This window comes from Camponotus floridanus, unplaced genomic scaffold, assembly GCF_003227725.1.
Source record: "Camponotus floridanus strain SB8 unplaced genomic scaffold, Cflo_v7.5 scaffold18, whole genome shotgun sequence".
Taxonomy (NCBI): domain Eukaryota; kingdom Metazoa; phylum Arthropoda; class Insecta; order Hymenoptera; family Formicidae; genus Camponotus; species Camponotus floridanus.
Window position 1 is genome coordinate 2,979,816 of NW_020229303.1, and position 18,352 is coordinate 2,998,167.

Consider the following 18,352-nt stretch of genomic DNA (forward strand, 5'->3'; position numbering starts at 1 on the left):
TTTTATTGCTATTATACGTGTATACAGAAGCGATTTATATTACAATGTTTGTCGTGTTAAAGCTATTAGAGAAAGAGAATGAATGAGTAGAAGAAGGAAATAAATAGGGTCCTCTGGATACGTGTCGCTTGTAGCTCGAATTACACTCGAGCTTCAGGACACGATAGGAGACCGCGACGTCTTTTTACGTTAATTTTATTAATTTGTCAACAGAAAATGTGAAACAGAAAAAAATGAAAGAGGGAGAAAGAGAAATATAGAAAGAAGAGTTTCACCTGACCTAACTGGACGCAATAGTGAACAAATTGTGCTTTTGTTCATCTAATTGTCGCGCTATCTTATACAAAATAAAATTCCGACTTGTTGCACCAACGATATATACTATATGTATAGATAGATAGATATAACTAATTATTTTAAACTGACTTTCTTAATTCATCATTCTCTGGATAATGTAAGCAGATCGTTCAGATCATAGCACCATTAACAACATACATGTGTGTCTTATAAATTATGGGTTAAAATTAAGAAGAGGGCGAAAAAAATTTATTTCTGAAAAATTAAATTATAATTAATCAATCGCGCTCAAGTTAAATAAAAATATTTTAATAAATTCGATATATTTGTTACGACGAAGGACGCGAAATTTTTTTTTAATCTAAAAATAGATATATACTTCGAAAATTAATTATATATCGCTTACCTATAATTATATTAACGATTTTTAATCGATGTTTCTTTTTCCCTCACTTTCGAGTCTAATTACCAGCTATAATATACATATATAGAGATAAAAAATTTAGATAATCACGAGTTAACTAAACGTTGGTGCAACCGGTTTAATGTATGAGTATTCGGTTGCCTGGTTGTAACAATAAATTACGTTACTGCACTTAACAATATCTTATAAAATACACAATTCAGCCTACTCCTTTTGCTCTCGTTTCTTCGGATCGCATGTTATATACTCTTCGCGCAAAAAAAAATATACGAGAACGAACGACAAAATTTTATTTCATGAAATTAATTGTAATTTTGACAATTCTTTTTTTTTCTACGAAATAAACTACAAATAATATTTATATACTTATATAGGAATTATATATTAAATACATTTTTTAATTTTTCGTGCTTTTTCCTCAATGGAAGCATTTGGAAAATTTTTTCGCGACTTTATATTATTAAAACAAAAGCGCGATAGATGTATAATCCCTCGTCCCCTCTTCCTACATCGAGAATTCACGGGATCTCCGCATGTCGCCGTCAATTTCAGCTTGTACGGTTTACTCGGTTTAATGCGAATTTAACTCTAACAATCGCACTAATAGAACGTGACGCAACGTGCTCATAAGCGAGTCTAAGGAGTCTCGTGTCAGTTTGGCTGAATAGACGATTGTCAGTCAGTGGCCTGATTCGTCTTGTGACTGAGAATGGTTTCGATGTTGCGCTGAATCCGCGCGATCTGCGATCGCTTACTCCTCGTCGGCGTCATCGTGCTCCCCTCTTCAATGTACAAGTTGCCGGCCGCCGCCTCCGGCCAGCCAGTCGCTGTCGTTGCCGTCGTCACCACCGGAGTCTCCCGTTTCCGGTCTGCAAGCAGAGCAAACGAATCCTCATACCGGCTTTATCGGTCAAATGAGCGAAGGGAGGAGAGAGAGTCATTTTGGATCGCGGTATCGCCAATGATTTGCGCTATGAGATTCTATCTAGGAGAGTAGAAACATTTCATTCAACCGCATAGAAAATAATCTGCGTGTCTCGTCACTGTTCTATTTAAATTAATTAATTACAATTAACAAGATGCGAAAAAATTTTGAAGAAAAAAGGAGAATTTGCTGTTTTAATCGATTCTCGTGACAGTGTGAAATTTCGCGAAATTAAAAATGATACAGCGAACAAATAACAGAGGAATAAAATGGGCGTGGGTGGATTGTTCTCGTAATAAATCTTTCGAAATGATATCGATACTTGACCTTTCTTCATCGATTAAATTTTATCGAGTCACTTGCAATTATAGTTATTAACGAATTATTAAATTATAATGTAAATAATTAAATAATTATTCAAAAATTAAATAATTATTAAACAATAATTATTAAATAATTATTAAATTAGCTTATTAAATTAGGCAACGAGATGCGATTGTCCTTGCCTCTTCGACACTTCGCGGAGGCACATGATACGCGATAATTAAGCGAAAAGATTCCAAGTTCGCTGCGGGAACGAAGGAAAACGAAAGCGTCGCGCATCTTCGGGGAACGCGCGTATTTCGGGAGCACCGTGTACATCGCGTTACGCTTCCGGTATATATAGAGACGGCCGGTCCACATATAAATACAACTTCCGAGGCGTGGGAGCGCAATGAAATATTTCGACGGGGAAAAGATCCCGCGTCTCGCTTTCCGGCCGAGAAGCGCGCGGCGTACATATTGACGCGCTGCGCGGCTAAAATTGGCGACGGATTGATTTTCGGGCTCGCACGCTCGCGTCAAAACTCGAAACTGCAACAACTGCGGGCAAATTCGCGGCCGCTCTTCGAAAGCCCAAACGAGGCACTTTACGAATTCTTTCTCTCTCTCTCTCTTTCTTTCTCTCTCGACTTTCGGTTTCACGAGCTGCAGAATTTCAACAAGATTGCGGTAAAGTCAAGGACACCGCAAAAATGATCGCGACTTTAATTTCCCGTTCACAGAAATTTTATGACAAAAGTAACCGAAAATTGCAAAGTAGAAGACATTAAAAAATAAATACAGATAATAAATAAAAAAATTGATTGCGGTGAAGTCCCAAGGACACCGCAAAAATGATCGAGACTTTAATTTCCCGTTCATAAAAATTTTATAAGGATATGATAAAAGTAACCGAAAATTTTTAAGTAGAAGACATTAAAAAATAAATACAGATAATAGATAAAGAATTAATTTTAAAAAATTTAACAAAAAATTATAAAAATTAAAATTAAAATAATTGTTCACGTCGATATTTTTCAGTTGACTTTTTGACAATTATATGTAGTACATCAATGTGATTTATCAAACTTTTTCTCGCGCGCGAGCGAATTTGTATAATTTTAATTTATAAAATCAACTTTTCGATAGGACAATTTCGTTGAATATTTTAAAGTAAATCAAATAAAATAAGGGCAATAAGAGCCAGCGCAGTTGACAAGCAATATTTACAAATGCGATCTCTCATTACTTGATCAATTTATTTCATGTATTTTAATACTGTTCCCTATTTAATACTATAATCATTTTAATATTATCCTGCATAAAGAATCGAACCGTCCTGTCGACGAGCAGTCACCACCGACTACGAGCACGACGCATGCACATGCGTGCGCGCTAAAGTTAGAGCGCGTCGCGTCGAAACCGAGACGAGCCGAGCCGAGTCCTGCAGATGAATGAAAGCAGATAAACGTCCGAACAATCGCGTCATTTTGTTTTCGCGCGCGAATAAATAATTTCCGCGGGAGAGTGCAGCGAGCGAGCAAGCGAGCGAGTCTCGTCTCGGTCTGTTTTAAGATCCGTCTACTCTACAAACAGCTACTACATCCTAAAATATCATCGGCGTGGTTCGGACGCGCTCGAAAATCCGTGCTCTGACGTAACGCGGCGATTCGCTAGATGCGGCGGGACACGCAGAGAAAAAAACATAAATGTCAAGTCAAAACTTACGTACTTAAATTAACGCGTCCATTGTTTCGTATATACGCAACAATCTGTAATCTTCTTAGAAGAATTTAATAATTTTGAATTTCAACAATATTATAGTCTTATTTCAATGTTGTAATTGTCATCTCAAGAATATATAATTATTTAATTCTACTTTAAGAAAATTATAATCTTTGATTTAAAAATGTTATTTTCTATCTAACATTGTTTCCTTTCCATTCAAGAAAATTATATCTTAAATCATAAGACTATATTTTTCTTGATTGAATTATATAAAATGGCTTCATTCAAGCAAGCAATTATATTTTTTCTTTAATTAACGCAATATAATCTCATTTCAGTTTTCATGTTAAAATTATAAATATTTTTCAAAACAAGAATGTCCTTTTTCCCAACATTTCCAGCTCGATACTCTTTGTGTGTATAATTAATATAAATTACAAAATTTGTAAACATAGAAAAGAATTATCATTACATATATATAAAATTTTGATACATTATATGTATTCCAGAAAAATTAAGTGATCAAAATTAATTTTTAATGTTTAATTTATTATTTTGAGAGAAAAATTTATATATAATACATATTTATATATGTATAATAGAAAGATAGTTGTCTGTAATTAATATTTATAAAATGATTTTAATAACTCCGAATTTATTCATTTTGTATTTATACATGCTGAAAAACGTGTTATAATGAATTATCGCTGTAAAATCATCTACAATTATGTTAGTAATATGTTGAGCAATATTGTAGGAAAAAAAATAAGAGATACGAAGTGTGAATATATAATTGGAAAAAAAGAAGGCGCAGATAGAACTTCCAAAGAGGATAATGAAGATTAAAACCAGATCTGTGTTAATGATAATGTAAATTATTAAATATCGCGTGATATGAGTGCGTGTACGTAGGCCCCCAATCCCGCATCTCTCGTACGGCAAAAATGCGGAACGTGATATTACGTATTATGCAAATATCATAGCGGAAATAAACGAGTAAAGGAACAATCTACTGAATGAAAGTTCAATAATGAGCTACGTGCGGTGTATATGTGTCAATGGGGCCCCTTGCGCGCGAGCGCGATACCGATCATGTGTATGCATGTAATCCGACACATGCACAAAACGCTTCCATATCTCAACAGACACATTTCAATGTCAATATTATACGTGAAATATTATCCTCGTTGGTATACGAGAGATCGCGAGCGCGATATTATTCTCTCGTTGCGATTTAATTCGACATTCTAATTCGAAATCGCGATTAAAATATACATGCCGTCGATCCGCTAACGTCGGCTAACGATACTTAAGCGGCGTGCCAAAAAATACTTCCGGTAGCCGACAGCCAAACGGTACTTCACGGTCACCCCGTGTGAAACGTACGAGCGTGCGCGCGCGCGTGTGAAGCTCATTCAAGTGCGGTACGAGTTAAGCGAATTTATTGTGTGTGTTTGCGCGACCTCCCTTCGTCCATTTGTCGTTCGCTCCTTCCCTCCCCCTCCTCCCCCTCCCCCCTCGCTCCTCTCTCCTTCGTTTCGGCGCACAAAATGATCATTGCGAACGTGCACGCAACTACATTTTATACAGTCGCGCGCGACGGATGTGTTGATTGATAAAAACGACGCGTAGTACGTAACCACGGGAGCCTCGATTTCACATCGCGTTGCCAATGTTGAGCAATAATGCAACCGGCACATTTCTCGGTGTTAATATCCTTTACGCAATTTATGACGCCGATTTTCATGACGAAAACAACAATTTCGAGCGAACGCGTTATTCAGAATATTCGAATGAAATTATAACTGTGTAAATTGTTCTATTTATATTAATTAAAACTCATTACTCTTAAAAGATTAAAAGAAGCTCAAGTAAAATGTTCCATTAAAATAATTAAAATTTTCGCAATTATGACTAATTGTAAGATACGCTATGCGATTTTTAATTTAGAAATTTCCTTTTTCAATTTTAAAAAAATATCTCATTGTATTGTTGACAAGTGGCTATGCATGTATTATCGAGGGTTCGAGGTCCTATCTAAATATACATCAATTGCCTAGAAGAGCGATGATCAACGTCATCACACATGATGACGTCAAGTGGTCGTGGTGCGAGCATTTATAACGCATCAAATTTTAAAATTTTGACCACGCTTACCTAAAAGCTTCTCAAGATACTGACATCTGGTTTCGGGATCACCTGGGTTCATCGGCGCCCCTGCAACCAGCTCGGCCAGCTCCGCCTTCACCATCAGATTCAATCTGGCTGAGATCTCCTCAAGACCCGCTGCAACAAAAATTTCACCAATAGCTTATTTTTCTTCGGAAAATGTTTCATGTTCAAAGATTTCGCGGATTTTATCATCGAGATGTTTTGTCGTAAAAATTACTATAAATATTTTTAAATGTACCTCGTATATCTATAAATTTGAGACTTATATACAAAGATGTAAATTTATACATGTTAAATATTTTATTCTCGCTATCATTTTATTTTGTATTTTTATTGCTTATGTTTTCAAAATTTTAAAAGCGTGTAAAATGCAGAGCGATGAGCATTTGACATTTATTATTGCGCTTGAAAATTTTATGTTAAATTCTGACAATTTTTTAGATTTTAAAATTGACACGATTGTAAATTATATATTTTTGAAAATATATTTTCAAAAAAAGAGCCCGTAAAATTAAAAATAAATCGCGATATAATTACACAATAATCATTCAAAATTATCATTAATATCAAGCAAGAAAATCTGTTTTTTTTTTTTTTTTTTTTGAAAATATAATAGCTAATCAATTTAGGCTATAGATGTTTGCTTTGAATTTAATTTTTTTTTCTCTCTCTCTTCCTCGTATTTATATAAAATCTTTCAATATGATAGAGCACCCCCATAAAAATGCACTCTTGACACGTATCACATCGAGTATAATCGATGTGGAATGCGTCATGAATGTCTGTGGAATGCGGCTCGATTTTCTCCGGAGCCCCATAGTGTATACGATCGGTTCCCCTAATGGCTACCAGTTCGAGCGGTATCCCATAAGTCCTCGTTCCCTCCCGCCCCTCTCTAACCGACGTTCCTAATCAAAAGCACCGGGTGGGCCGTCAGCCACAATCAAACGGTACTGATTACATACGCGCATACCAAGCGCCCGTTTCACGATTACCAATCATGTTTATTTTATATAAAAACACGATAATATTTTCGTTTATCATCATGTATTAAGAGGAATAAATAGAATATCTATAAATAAATACATACACATAAATAATACGCAGGCAAGTAAAATAAGTATTGGCGAATAAATTAATTTTTGCTTTTTGTTTTGAAAATTTAATTGAGATGAAATATTTTATTCTTTTGTCTTAGTTGTCGGAATTAGAGAATATACTTTCTTCAGCCACATTGCGTGTATAATACACGCGTATACATATTTATATGTATGTCTAAAATAAATAAAATTCAGTAAAAAAATTATCTAAAGAATAATATCTTGTTTCTTATATGCAGTTTTGGAATATGATTCATTTGAAATTTGCTCACTTTTAATTGGAAAGAACTGAAGAGAATCATTTTCCGTTACAGGAAAATCATTATAACTTTGATAATGCGGGTTTCCGGCGATAATATAATACTTGCCAAGTTGCAACACAGCAGTTCAGGTATACTATGTGGAATGTAATAACAACTATAATCTGTTTTTTATATTAAAAAGCGGGATAAATCGCGCTCGCGGACGAACACGCGCTGCGTATAATTAGTATTAATTAACTATATACATAATTTGCAATGTGATAAATATTAATGCAATTAATAATTGCAATTGCAATAAAATGAAACAGATTTCGCGTGCAACACGCTCGAAATGGCCTTGATGTGCTATTTATATATAAGAAAATCTCCGCGGAACGATATCTCGAAAGTTCCTCCTGTATAAAATTTCTCCATGACTATCGTCTTTTTTTCGTGATCATTTCTTTTCATTTGAATTATTTGATTTCTTCATGTAAATGCAATAAAATGCGAATTTTGAATCTCGCTGGAAACGATATGTTCAAAATATATTTGTGTAAAGTTGTTGTCAATTGTTGGACGCATTTTATTTGACATGTAAACAGTCCCTTATGAATTGATATTCGTAGATACGGAATAGAAAGTAACATTCTTAGTCTTTATTTAATATATAATATTGAAAATTGAAAAGGATATAAAAATAGACAACAAATTCAAGAGATGAAATTTCCAAGAAAAAGGTTTTTAATAAAGTGTGCGTATGTATTCCGCAAGACTTATTTAAAATAATGTGTACCTTGTTTCGTGTTTTATTAATAAATATTTATCATCGTCGTTGGGGCGCGTATTTCGCTGAAAGCGTAGATTTAAAAGGCGATACGCACCAGACGAACGAGGGGTTTCATTCATACGGCGTTCATTAACGAAACGTGGCTGAATCGGTTCCCACAAACGTACACGCGATACGCGGCGCGATACGTCAACTGATAGAAGGAGAGACAGAGAGAGAAAGAAGCGAAACTGAGGGGGAGTGTTCTTGCGAGGAGGAGTTCTGCGTACTCTGTTCGTTATGCAAATGTAGATAGTAACGTCGCGTACACACGTGCAATAGAGCTTATAAGAGTGTTACGCGATTTCGATTCATTCCTTACGAGAGCTTTACAGCGCGATACGTGTACGGATTATATATAAAGTGAAAGAGATGCGCAGGTGTATAGGATTTTTTCTCCAGGTAATATTGAATTAATGACTTTTACAAATTTAATTAAAAATCAACGATTTAGTTGAAAAAAATTTTACGCGCGCAAAAAATGTAATATTCAATAAATTACTCTGTTGTGAGAATAATTTTATAAATTATAGTTCTAAAGAGTATCTTTAAAAATATATAAATTTCAGATTATACAACGCAATTCTTGAATTATTTCATTTTCATTTCTCAAAAAAACGAGAATTTTAACGAACAGAACTGTTTTTAAACTAAAAATTATATTAAATATATATCGCAAAAAAACTTATGAAACTTCAATTCTGTTATCGCTGCAACTTAAAACGAATCTTCATAAAATCGATACATTATTGTTGCATTAGTTGCGGTTCGTATTAGAAAATTGTTACTTTATTTCGGAGAGTAAGAAACGCGGAACGAGGTACGCACGACAGTACGCACGTTGCGTCGCACGTTGGACGTGGAGACGTCATATCCGGGCGCGGTAGGTCGAGCCAAGGTGAGGAGCGGCCGTGATCGGCCCTCTAATGAAGAAAATCCCGCCGTGCATTTTAAGGGATTTTGTCTCCCTCCCTCTCTCTCCCTCTCTCCCTCTCCCCCGCCCCCCTCTCTCTCTGTCTCTGTCTTTTTCTTCCTCGTTGACTTACTTGCGCGTACCTATGTTCTTGCCGCCAACATCTCAAACACACGGCATCCTTTGCCTCGCGAAATACGAATTTCTCTTTTCCTTCTCTCTTGAATATTGCGGACGCATAATGATTGAGGTATCGACGATGATTATTCCGCTTACGTAGCGCGATACTAATCGAGAATTATTACGAAATCGATTCATCAATAACCAGCCAGAAGGGAATGAATTTCGAAAGCTCGCAATCGTTAAAATTTTCCCACGGCGATCCTCGAGAATTCAACTTTTCGAAAGTGACTCATCTATTCGAAATTAACATATATTATTGTGCGTGTTTCCTTAATCGATTTTTTTCAACTTACCTGGCTCAAAATTTTTCTTCATTCTCCGCCATTGCCTCGCGTAAACAAGAGCCGAGCAACCCGCTACCAGGAAGAACACTATGCAAGCACACACCGCGAGGACCAAGGCGCCGGTCTGCCAATCCCACGGTAATTGATCGGCCTCGGTAGCCGATTTTCTCCTTTCCCGAGGATCGTGTGCCGTCTACGTCATAAAACCAATACGTTATATATTTATGCATTTAATTCTATCCATTTTCAATGTTATCTCTGTCTCTTTTTCCTTCTTTCACATGTATGCGCGCTAAAAGATACGACTAAGAATACTGTTAAAGATTAGTTTCGAAACACAATTATGAAATGCGAAAGGTTCTTTGGCGATGCAATTCTATGCCACATAGCAAACGGCGAAAGCCAGCTTTCACCGACACAATGCGCACTGATCGTTGTATACTCATTCACAGGAGACATCATTTTCTTTAGTGATTTTAATAATTTGTTAGATGATCAATTTTAAAAATTTCAGTCATTAAATTAATTAATCTTCTATTCTGATAAATATTAACTTATCCCTGCGGAACCAAATTAATTTATGGTAAAGTCAAGCTGCAAATTTATAACTTGAAATTATTCTGCAAGAGATTAATCATTTTTTCTAAAATTCTTTCTATGTGAATCCAATTTGAAGTTACCTTGGATTCCCGCGAGGCGGAATAGACCGGCTTCTCATCGCCGGAGCCTTCGTCGTCATCTCGATCTTGGTCGAGATTTCCGGTTTCCACCGTGGAAACCCGTTGTTTCGTCTCGAGGAGCCGCCAGAACTTGGCGATGAAGGCCTTCTCGCCGGCCTCCGACGACCATTTGGGCGTCCCGGATGCGTAGTCGAGCTCGAGCGAGCCGCATATCGCGTCCTTGTGCACCGCGCAAGGGCTCAGGGTGAAGTCGGGGGCGCATCGGGTGCATGGCCAGCAGGAGGCACGTTCGGTCGACCAGAACTCCAGACCGGGCTTGCAGACCGGATGTTGCTGCTGCGGCTGCGGCTGCGGCTGCTGGGTGCCGGATGTCGCGCCGCCGGCGGCGAAGGACTCGCACAGACCGACGAATATCGACACTAGGGTCAATAGTAACCCGGGACAAGATTCCCTCGGCATTACCTGCAATCATCATGAATCAAGTTAGACATGATTTTAATTTATCTCTTACCCCTCGGTCATTAGTATAAATAAATATCTCTTTCGATATGTTGTATTGTAAATATCCCTCTCTTCGCATACGAATAATTTACGAATGAATTTGATTGATTATTTCGGTGTGAATTAAATCGATTAATTTATTTTAAAATTAATAAATCAATAATCTAATTTTATTCAATCATATCTAGTCATCGTTATATGTATGATATGATAAATTTGCATAAGACAGTCATCATATGCCATTTGATGTGGAAAAAATTGATGATGAAAAGTAAAAAAACAAGAATAGAAAATAAGAATAAGAAATAAGAATAAGAATAAGAATTATTATTTCTTAAAAATTATTAATATTTTTTGAAAATTCGAATTTAAGACGATTTTATAAATAACAAAAAATTTATTGTATGTAATATATAAAATTAGATTTAAAAAGTGAAAAGAATCTTTATTAAAGTAAATCACGACATTTCGATTTTTAATAGTGATTAGATGTCATTGCGTATATCTACATATATTTCAATTTTTTTATTTATTACTTTAATCTTTCAAATTATATGTATATATTATGAAATTTCTTTTATTTTGAAATGCTTTATGCTAAAAATTGTCACAATGTCTCTCCCTCTCTCTCTCTCTCTTTCTCTTATAATCGCGAGATGACAACTCGGTATCTCGCGATATAAATATTGTAGAGTGACCAGGACGTCGATCGCGGTCGATCGGTGTAATTCGAGCGTATAAAGTCGCTCTTTAAGCCGCAAAAGCGCTCAGACTGTTTCCACTTCCGGCTCGTACGCAATGTAATTACATCCGCAGTTGAATCGCGATCCATCTACGTCATAGAGCTCGCGGCCGACCGTCTGTACGCCTTCGTTTCCGCGCACCAGCGAGCGAGCACATATTGCGTGATGTATAAATGCATAATGTGTATAGAAAACTCTTTTGCAGTCTACTTACAGAAATAATCACATCAAAAAAAATCTCTTTTCAACAGTAAGTTTGCGACTATAACGCATTTTTCTTCCTCAAAGTAAACCTGCTTCAATCCTCTCTTTATATTTATGTGCGTAAATTTTCCTACTTCTCAATTATTTTTAGTAATATCAATTATGTAAATATATATAATTCATGTCATAATGATTAGTTTCCCTTGTGATTCAATTTTCTCTCCTTCTTTCCTTATGTGATATAATTATTAACCAGTTTTATATAAAAATGAAACTGTTGTATGAATTTTATACAATCTGCGGTAAATATTGCGAATCGCATATATCCACGAATAGCGCGATGAAATCAATTTCTTAAATTACCACGCTAAGATTGTTACATTGTGCAGCGAATATTGGCAGAATTAAATCTCGAATGTGCGATGGATTTTAGCTGTGCGTACTACAACTCTATTTTTAGCGTATTTATTAAAAAATGTAGTTTGCGAGAGCAAATAAGTAATTGATGCGGAATAAAATAAATGAAAAAAAGAGAGAATTTTTTACTGAATTATTAATATGTTTTTGATTTGATATCTCAAAGATTCGGAGATTCAGAACTGATTTGTGTGTCACATCCTTACATACTTATATTATAATTTCGTTTTTGTATACAGAGATTTGGGTCATTTTTATATTAGAAATCGGACAGTAAATATTGATTGCTTATTTATTTTTGATCGTTTTTCAACTAACTTTGAACAAAGAGAGAGATTACTTTTAATAATATTACTTCGATATTAAATTTAATAATAAATATTCGATATGTGAAACAATTATTGAAATTTGACTTGAATTTCTTGCAAGGTCGGCTCCGTAACGTTATTTATTAGTGTATTGTTGTCACAAGGTCATCGCAAAGAATATAGGCGAAGAATATACCTTACTATTGGAACGTCTAACGCATATAAATTCGCGTATAAATTTAAATAATATGACTTAGGCTGCAAGCATTTCATTAATGAATTGCTTATATCAAGAAGCGCAATTTCATCCGAGTTAACACATTTATTTTAAAAACACAATAATCATATAGAAAATAATAAAGTCTAGAATTTATTATTATAATTATAATGATATTAAAATTATATTAAAATTTGAATTTCAGTAACAAAGTATTAAGAAAATTTGGAAGACACTTATTCAAAAGCTTGATTAAAGCCAGCCAAAATCTATTATATGCATATATTGATCTTGTAACACATTTTTTGAGATTAAAAATATATATAATAAATACATATATACGTTGCAAGAAAATGCATAAATTTTCTCGCTATCTAAGAATAATCTGGAGATGATGTTTTCTTCGCGATTTAAAAAGACGAGCATTGTTCGGATAAAGAGAGAGAGAGAGAAAGAAAAATATACGCAATATATCGTCTGTGCATATAATGCAAAAGAGGTTTCTGCGTGCATATGTGTGTGTATATATATGTATGTGTGTGTGTGTATGGAGTTTCTCCTCGCCCACTTCAAATTGTCTGCGCGCACGCGTGTCATATTTCCCTCGAGGACAATCACGATCAGAATGCAACACCTCGATCCGCTCGCGCTCGCTCGCTCGCTCGCTCGTTGCAAATGCAATCTTCCGCCGCCTCGTCGAGTTCATCTCTCCGTGATTAGGATGCCAATTGCACGCCTGAAAAACGATTACGGACACGAGCGTCGCTGTGTCGCTGTGAGGCACAACGCGATTCTGTCGATTCTCGCTCGTACGTGCGGCGGAAAATCCTTCAGAAACGGATCTACATCTGTATTTATGTACATACATACAATACGGATCATACAGACGTAAAGAAAATTTATTTTTATGGAAAAAAAATCCTTGCGAAAGGACCCGTGGAATGACTTCGTTCAATATATTTCTACTTTTTAGAAACAATATGATATTCAAATAGGAAATATATTTTGTATAAAATTGCTTAGATTGCAACGTTATATTTTTATAACGTTATATTTTTTATATTTGATGCATTTGTATCATATTATGTTTTATTAAATATATTGTAATGTTATATTATATATTATATATATAAATTTATATTATAAATTTATATATATATAATTTATATTATATATATAACTTTATATATATATATATATATATATATATATATATATAATATATATATATATAACTTTATATTATAAAATTATATTATATAAATATAAATTAAATGTATATTTCTATATTTGTGATATATACAGGTGTGCACACAGAATAATCATCGTAGGAAGAATAAACGCCAAATTAGAAACGAGCCTTATACGATGTTAGTTTTTTACATCTTACTACTCATTTATATAATTAATCGTTTATTAAACTCTCGCGACTGTCTCATCGTTGTCGACAAATGGCTCTCTTAACACGCGGCCACACATGTGTGCCTCTCTAATAATAGTAACTAAAAAACTGCTCTGACTCCGGGGAATAAGGGCCTAAACCGGTTTACGTTCTTCTCAACATTACATCTCATAGATTCAAACGCGATATTCTGTTCAGGAAAGGAAATTCCATCAAGTTTAATTCTCTGAAATAAATTTCTTTCCATTGTCTTTTCTAGATTTATCCAAAATGTCAAAGTAATTGTATCATTGCAAGATTTTTCTCACGTCAATCCTCCTATAGTGATGATGTTTATAAAAAGCGACGTTTAAAAGAAGTTAAAAAGTACCACAGAGACTAAAAAAATTAATAGCATCGATCATTATATAAAATAAAAAATGTCAATTATAATATATTGATCAAACTGGATTCATTATTAATATTATTTATGTCGATCAGTTTGAAAATGAATTGTCATGACGTCGCATTTACTTCAATATTATCGCAATTAACCCGATGGGAGGAATCTCATTTTTTCAGAGACATTTCCCTCGATTTTTGAATTAATTCATAATCGCGAAATAAACGAAACTTCAACGCCATGCAACGGACTTATTCGCAGGAAGTGCGAAATCCGCAAACAGTGTTTTACGAGTAACGTCTGCCGAAGCGAAAGAATGCTGATGCTTGATACGGCCGCATGTGTTCGCTTAATGACGCTAATAAGACGGTTCTTTTCCTCCCCGGAATGCGTGCAAAGTTTTTAAGCGACTCGAATTAGCGACGTCGCGAACGAGACAAACAATAACTATACGCGTAAAAAAGAGATCACATATTATTCGCTCAACTGAGGAGACTAACAAAGACTGATGAACATCTTGCGAATCACGAATGCCGATGAATAACATGTACGTTAATCGGGATTCTTTTCGCAAGATAATGTCGTCGCGTGCCTGGAATACCCAAATTCTCATCGCATACTATTAGAAATATTTTTGCCATTTTTCCCACGCCTTCGTAAATCGATTTCGCTCCCACTCGAGCGGAAGGATTTCACATTCATTCGTTTACGATCAATCCTACGTCGGATTCTTGGAGCGCTTGATCATCCCCGAGGAATTCGCGCTGATGGAAAGAGGATAAAACTATGATATTTTATAATACTGCAACAATAATAATGCACATTCAATGCAAACATTTGCGTAATAATTTATGCAATTGCGCTTTGCTCTTTGCGGAAATAAATGCGGCCTTTTCTTAATTCTTTTTGTTTGCAATACAAACTTTATCGTAACTTACTCGTATCAAAATAATCGTTACGTTCTATCTATAAAAATATTTTCGACAAGAAAATTGTCGTGCAAAAAAATTACGTGCTAAATTTAGAAACATTCCATATATGTATGAATGAAAACTGCGATGGAAAGTTCAAGAGATGAAGAGAAGTTCTTTTTTTCCTCTATCTACGATTAAAATAGTTTCAGATTAGAAGTAAATTAGATTAGAAATAAATCGGTCGCTAACTTGCACGGGGAATAAATCGTCAATAAATATCCTCACGGAAAAATCAAATAATAACGCAACGAAAAAAAATCAATCGACAAATATGAAAGAACAAATAAAGTGTCATGAATCTTTCTCAAGAAAAGCGATAAGTTCTCGTCTCTCCTATTGATTACGAGAGAAATATCGTTAACACGCCATCGATCGAGTATCACTATCGAATTCCACGTTATTTGTATACTTGACGCGGATCGAAAATTAACAATTCTCTCCCGATCGAAACGAAACGTTCGCGTACGGGTTTATCTACGATCTTCTTCGATGGCGACGAGAGGAGGCACGATTCGAAGGCGCTTTCGGAGAACTTATTGACGTGACACGAGGACGTGGCTCGCACAACGCGGGAAACCTAAATACTTCGCGGACACACGTCCCTGTCGATGGCGACAAAAGGCCGTTACACGACCGTGCCGACTTAAGAATAAATGTATAATAAATTATGAAGAAGTGGATTTTGTTTCAATTGTACGATCGAATGCAAGAAAACAGAAAAGACTTGCACTTACAATTAATTACAATTTTAAATCAATTTTAGCGAAATGGAGCATTTATTATACATTTAAATTGTCCTATAATTATATATATACATGAAAAAAAATTAATAATAATCGAATTGGATGTATATTTCAAGTTAAAATAAAAAATAAAAAAATTTTTGGATTTAATATTAATAAAAATGCAGAAGAATTAATATATAATTTATACATAATAAATAAATTTTTTATGTGTAATAATATTTAATTTTTATTATAACACCTATCATTAATATAAATATCTATCTTTAGATTAGATTGGATGGAAATTGCATTTTGGATCATTTATAGCGATATCAATCTAAACTTGATGAAATTTCTGAAACTGTCAGAATTAAATTGCTGGTTCCAAGTAGCTTTAAATGTAAAAAAAATTGTTATTAGTGTTCAACGGTAGAAGTTTAAAATAGACGGAATACAAATGTACGATGATAGAGAGGGGATGGGAGCGAAGAAGGAAGACGGCAGTCGACTATCCTTTGCTTTTTCATGAGAAGGCGCCGGGGGTACGCAGTTTATTTCCAGGCGAGATCTTCAATAAACATCGAAAAAAATAGCTCCACTTTAGCGCGAGGATCCCGGCCACGTGTTTTATATACCGGCGCCGATCGAAAACGCGAGGCGGATATACGCGCGCGATGATGATAATAGCGAGCGCGAGTGGCCTCTCCCGACGCGACGGGGTGGATTTCGGGAAATCAATCGTTCGTCTTGTGATTTTTCGCAACAAACATGCCACCAGCAGACAGCGATTTCTTGTTTATTACGTCGAATGCAAATTCGAATCGCGAATTTTAGCACGCGATGTCTCATTCAGTGTCGTCGCACCTGTTTTACTGGCCATGCGTTGATGTCTCGCGCGTAAACTTGGTAAACGAATCGACACACATTATTTATCACATCCGTGCTCTGAACAATATCATGTCGAAAAATAATCTGTTCTGAATTATTCTATAAATTTTTTCCCAACATATCAATTTCAAGTTTAATATTATATTGCGACATATTTAAATAAGCTTAGAGGAAATAATTATACAGAAAGAATATCAATAGACATAAAAAGTGGAAATAAAAAGAAAAATAAATGTATGATTATTCTTTAAACTTTTCCCGACATCGATTTAAAATTTAGATAATATTATATTGTGACACATTTAAATACCCTCAGAGGAAATAATTATACAGAAATAAACGATATTTGCCAAACAAGTTAGCTAAATACATCATATAATGATAATCATTTTGTACCAAATAATCAAAATATCAGACATTGGAATCATTTAAAAAAAAAGAAAATATGAAAAAAAATAAGGACTTTACTATAATATTTTGAGAATTTGAGATTCTTCAATTTATATATTTATGTGTTATTATCACTCCTATCTTTTTTTCATACATTATAATAAAGATATCTTATCTCTGTAACATGGAATTAAAAGGTAAAGCACTTTAAATACATTGAATATACAGCTTCTCTCACGCGCGGTCCTAGTGCTATCGTCGACGCCGAAGGTACCCACGACTTGTCGCACCGTTCAAATTAGATCAACATTATGAACCGCACGTTAGCACGGCACGGTACTCACGCTGCCTTCGATGGAGCCGTGTCTGTCATGATGTAATCCGAGGCGACGTAGCCGAGAACGAGGAGGAGAGAAAGGGCGCGTCGTTGCAGCCCCGAGTGACAATTTTCCGCGGATCGCCACTATGTCGCACGGAGCATCAGGGATGATCTCTCTGTCTCCTTTGGCACTGAACGATAATCGATCAAGTATCGATAAGAAATAAAAAAGGAAGGAATATAGAAAGAGGATAAAAACCGTGTCAACGTCGCGACGCTGTCATGCTGTCATACGCGACAACGAATGACGACGACGACGAAAGAAGGGACACTGAATGTCAGACATCCGGAGAGGTTCTTCGCGACACGCAAGAAACGTCCGTACCATCGCGCGGTCGCGACGCGACTAGTTCATCGAGTTATACTGATTTCCGCCCACGACCTAGTCGCAGCGAGTCAGACGGACGGACGGATGGATGGACAGGAATGAGAGAGCAGTTCGTTCATACGCAAAGAGAGAGAGAGATATATATATAGAGAAAGACAAAGAGATTGAGAGAAGGAGAGAAGAAGAAAATGATAGGAGGTAGAGAGAAGAATATCGAGACGCACAGGAACGTTTTATTGCCTAAGCCCGCAATCTATTAGCGCCCCCGTGATTTATTATTATGTGACCGAGAGAACTCTAGCTGAGAGAGAGAAGCAATTTATAAAAATTGCATGTATAATCCTTTTATAAATTTCCGACCGAGATTTGTTAAAATAAATACGCCAATTTTTCAAAAATGTTTTGTTAAACATA

General features: G+C 35.3%; 1 protein-coding gene across 2 annotated transcripts; it reads right to left on the bottom strand.

Moving 5' to 3' along the window:
* Positions 1-1,096: 1,096 nt before the first annotated feature.
* Positions 1,097-17,967, bottom strand: LOC105250951 (tumor necrosis factor receptor superfamily member wengen). 2 transcript variants are annotated; one of them, XM_025407555.1, is made up of 6 exons: positions 17,810-17,966; positions 17,576-17,741; positions 10,081-10,542; positions 9,410-9,593; positions 5,835-5,963; positions 1,097-1,590 (listed from the first exon to the last, which is right to left on the bottom strand). In XM_025407555.1, the coding sequence occupies exons 3-6, from the start codon at positions 10,537-10,539 to the stop codon at positions 1,397-1,399; spliced, it is 966 nt and encodes a 321-aa protein (XP_025263340.1). In that variant the 5' UTR covers positions 10,540-10,542; positions 17,576-17,741; positions 17,810-17,966; the 3' UTR covers positions 1,097-1,396. The 2 variants fall into 2 exon arrangements, with proteins under 2 accessions (XP_025263340.1, XP_011255660.1); XM_011257358.3 differs by having other exon boundaries at positions 17,576-17,967.
* Positions 17,968-18,352: the final 385 nt, after the last annotated feature.

Excerpts from the sequence above, each read along its gene's own strand:
- LOC105250951 (XM_011257358.3), bottom strand. The coding sequence starts at position 10,539 with ATGCCGAGGGAATCTTGTCCCGGGTTACTATTGACCCTAGTGTCGATA. Across the intron at positions 5,964-9,409 it reads GAAGAAAAATTTTGAGCCAG|CGGGTCTTGAGGAGATCTCA; the intron begins GTAAGTTGAAAA and ends TTTTTGTTGCAG. Across the intron at positions 1,591-5,834 it reads GTATCTTGAGAAGCTTTTAG|ACCGGAAACGGGAGACTCCG; the intron begins GTAAGCGTGGTC and ends CTCTGCTTGCAG.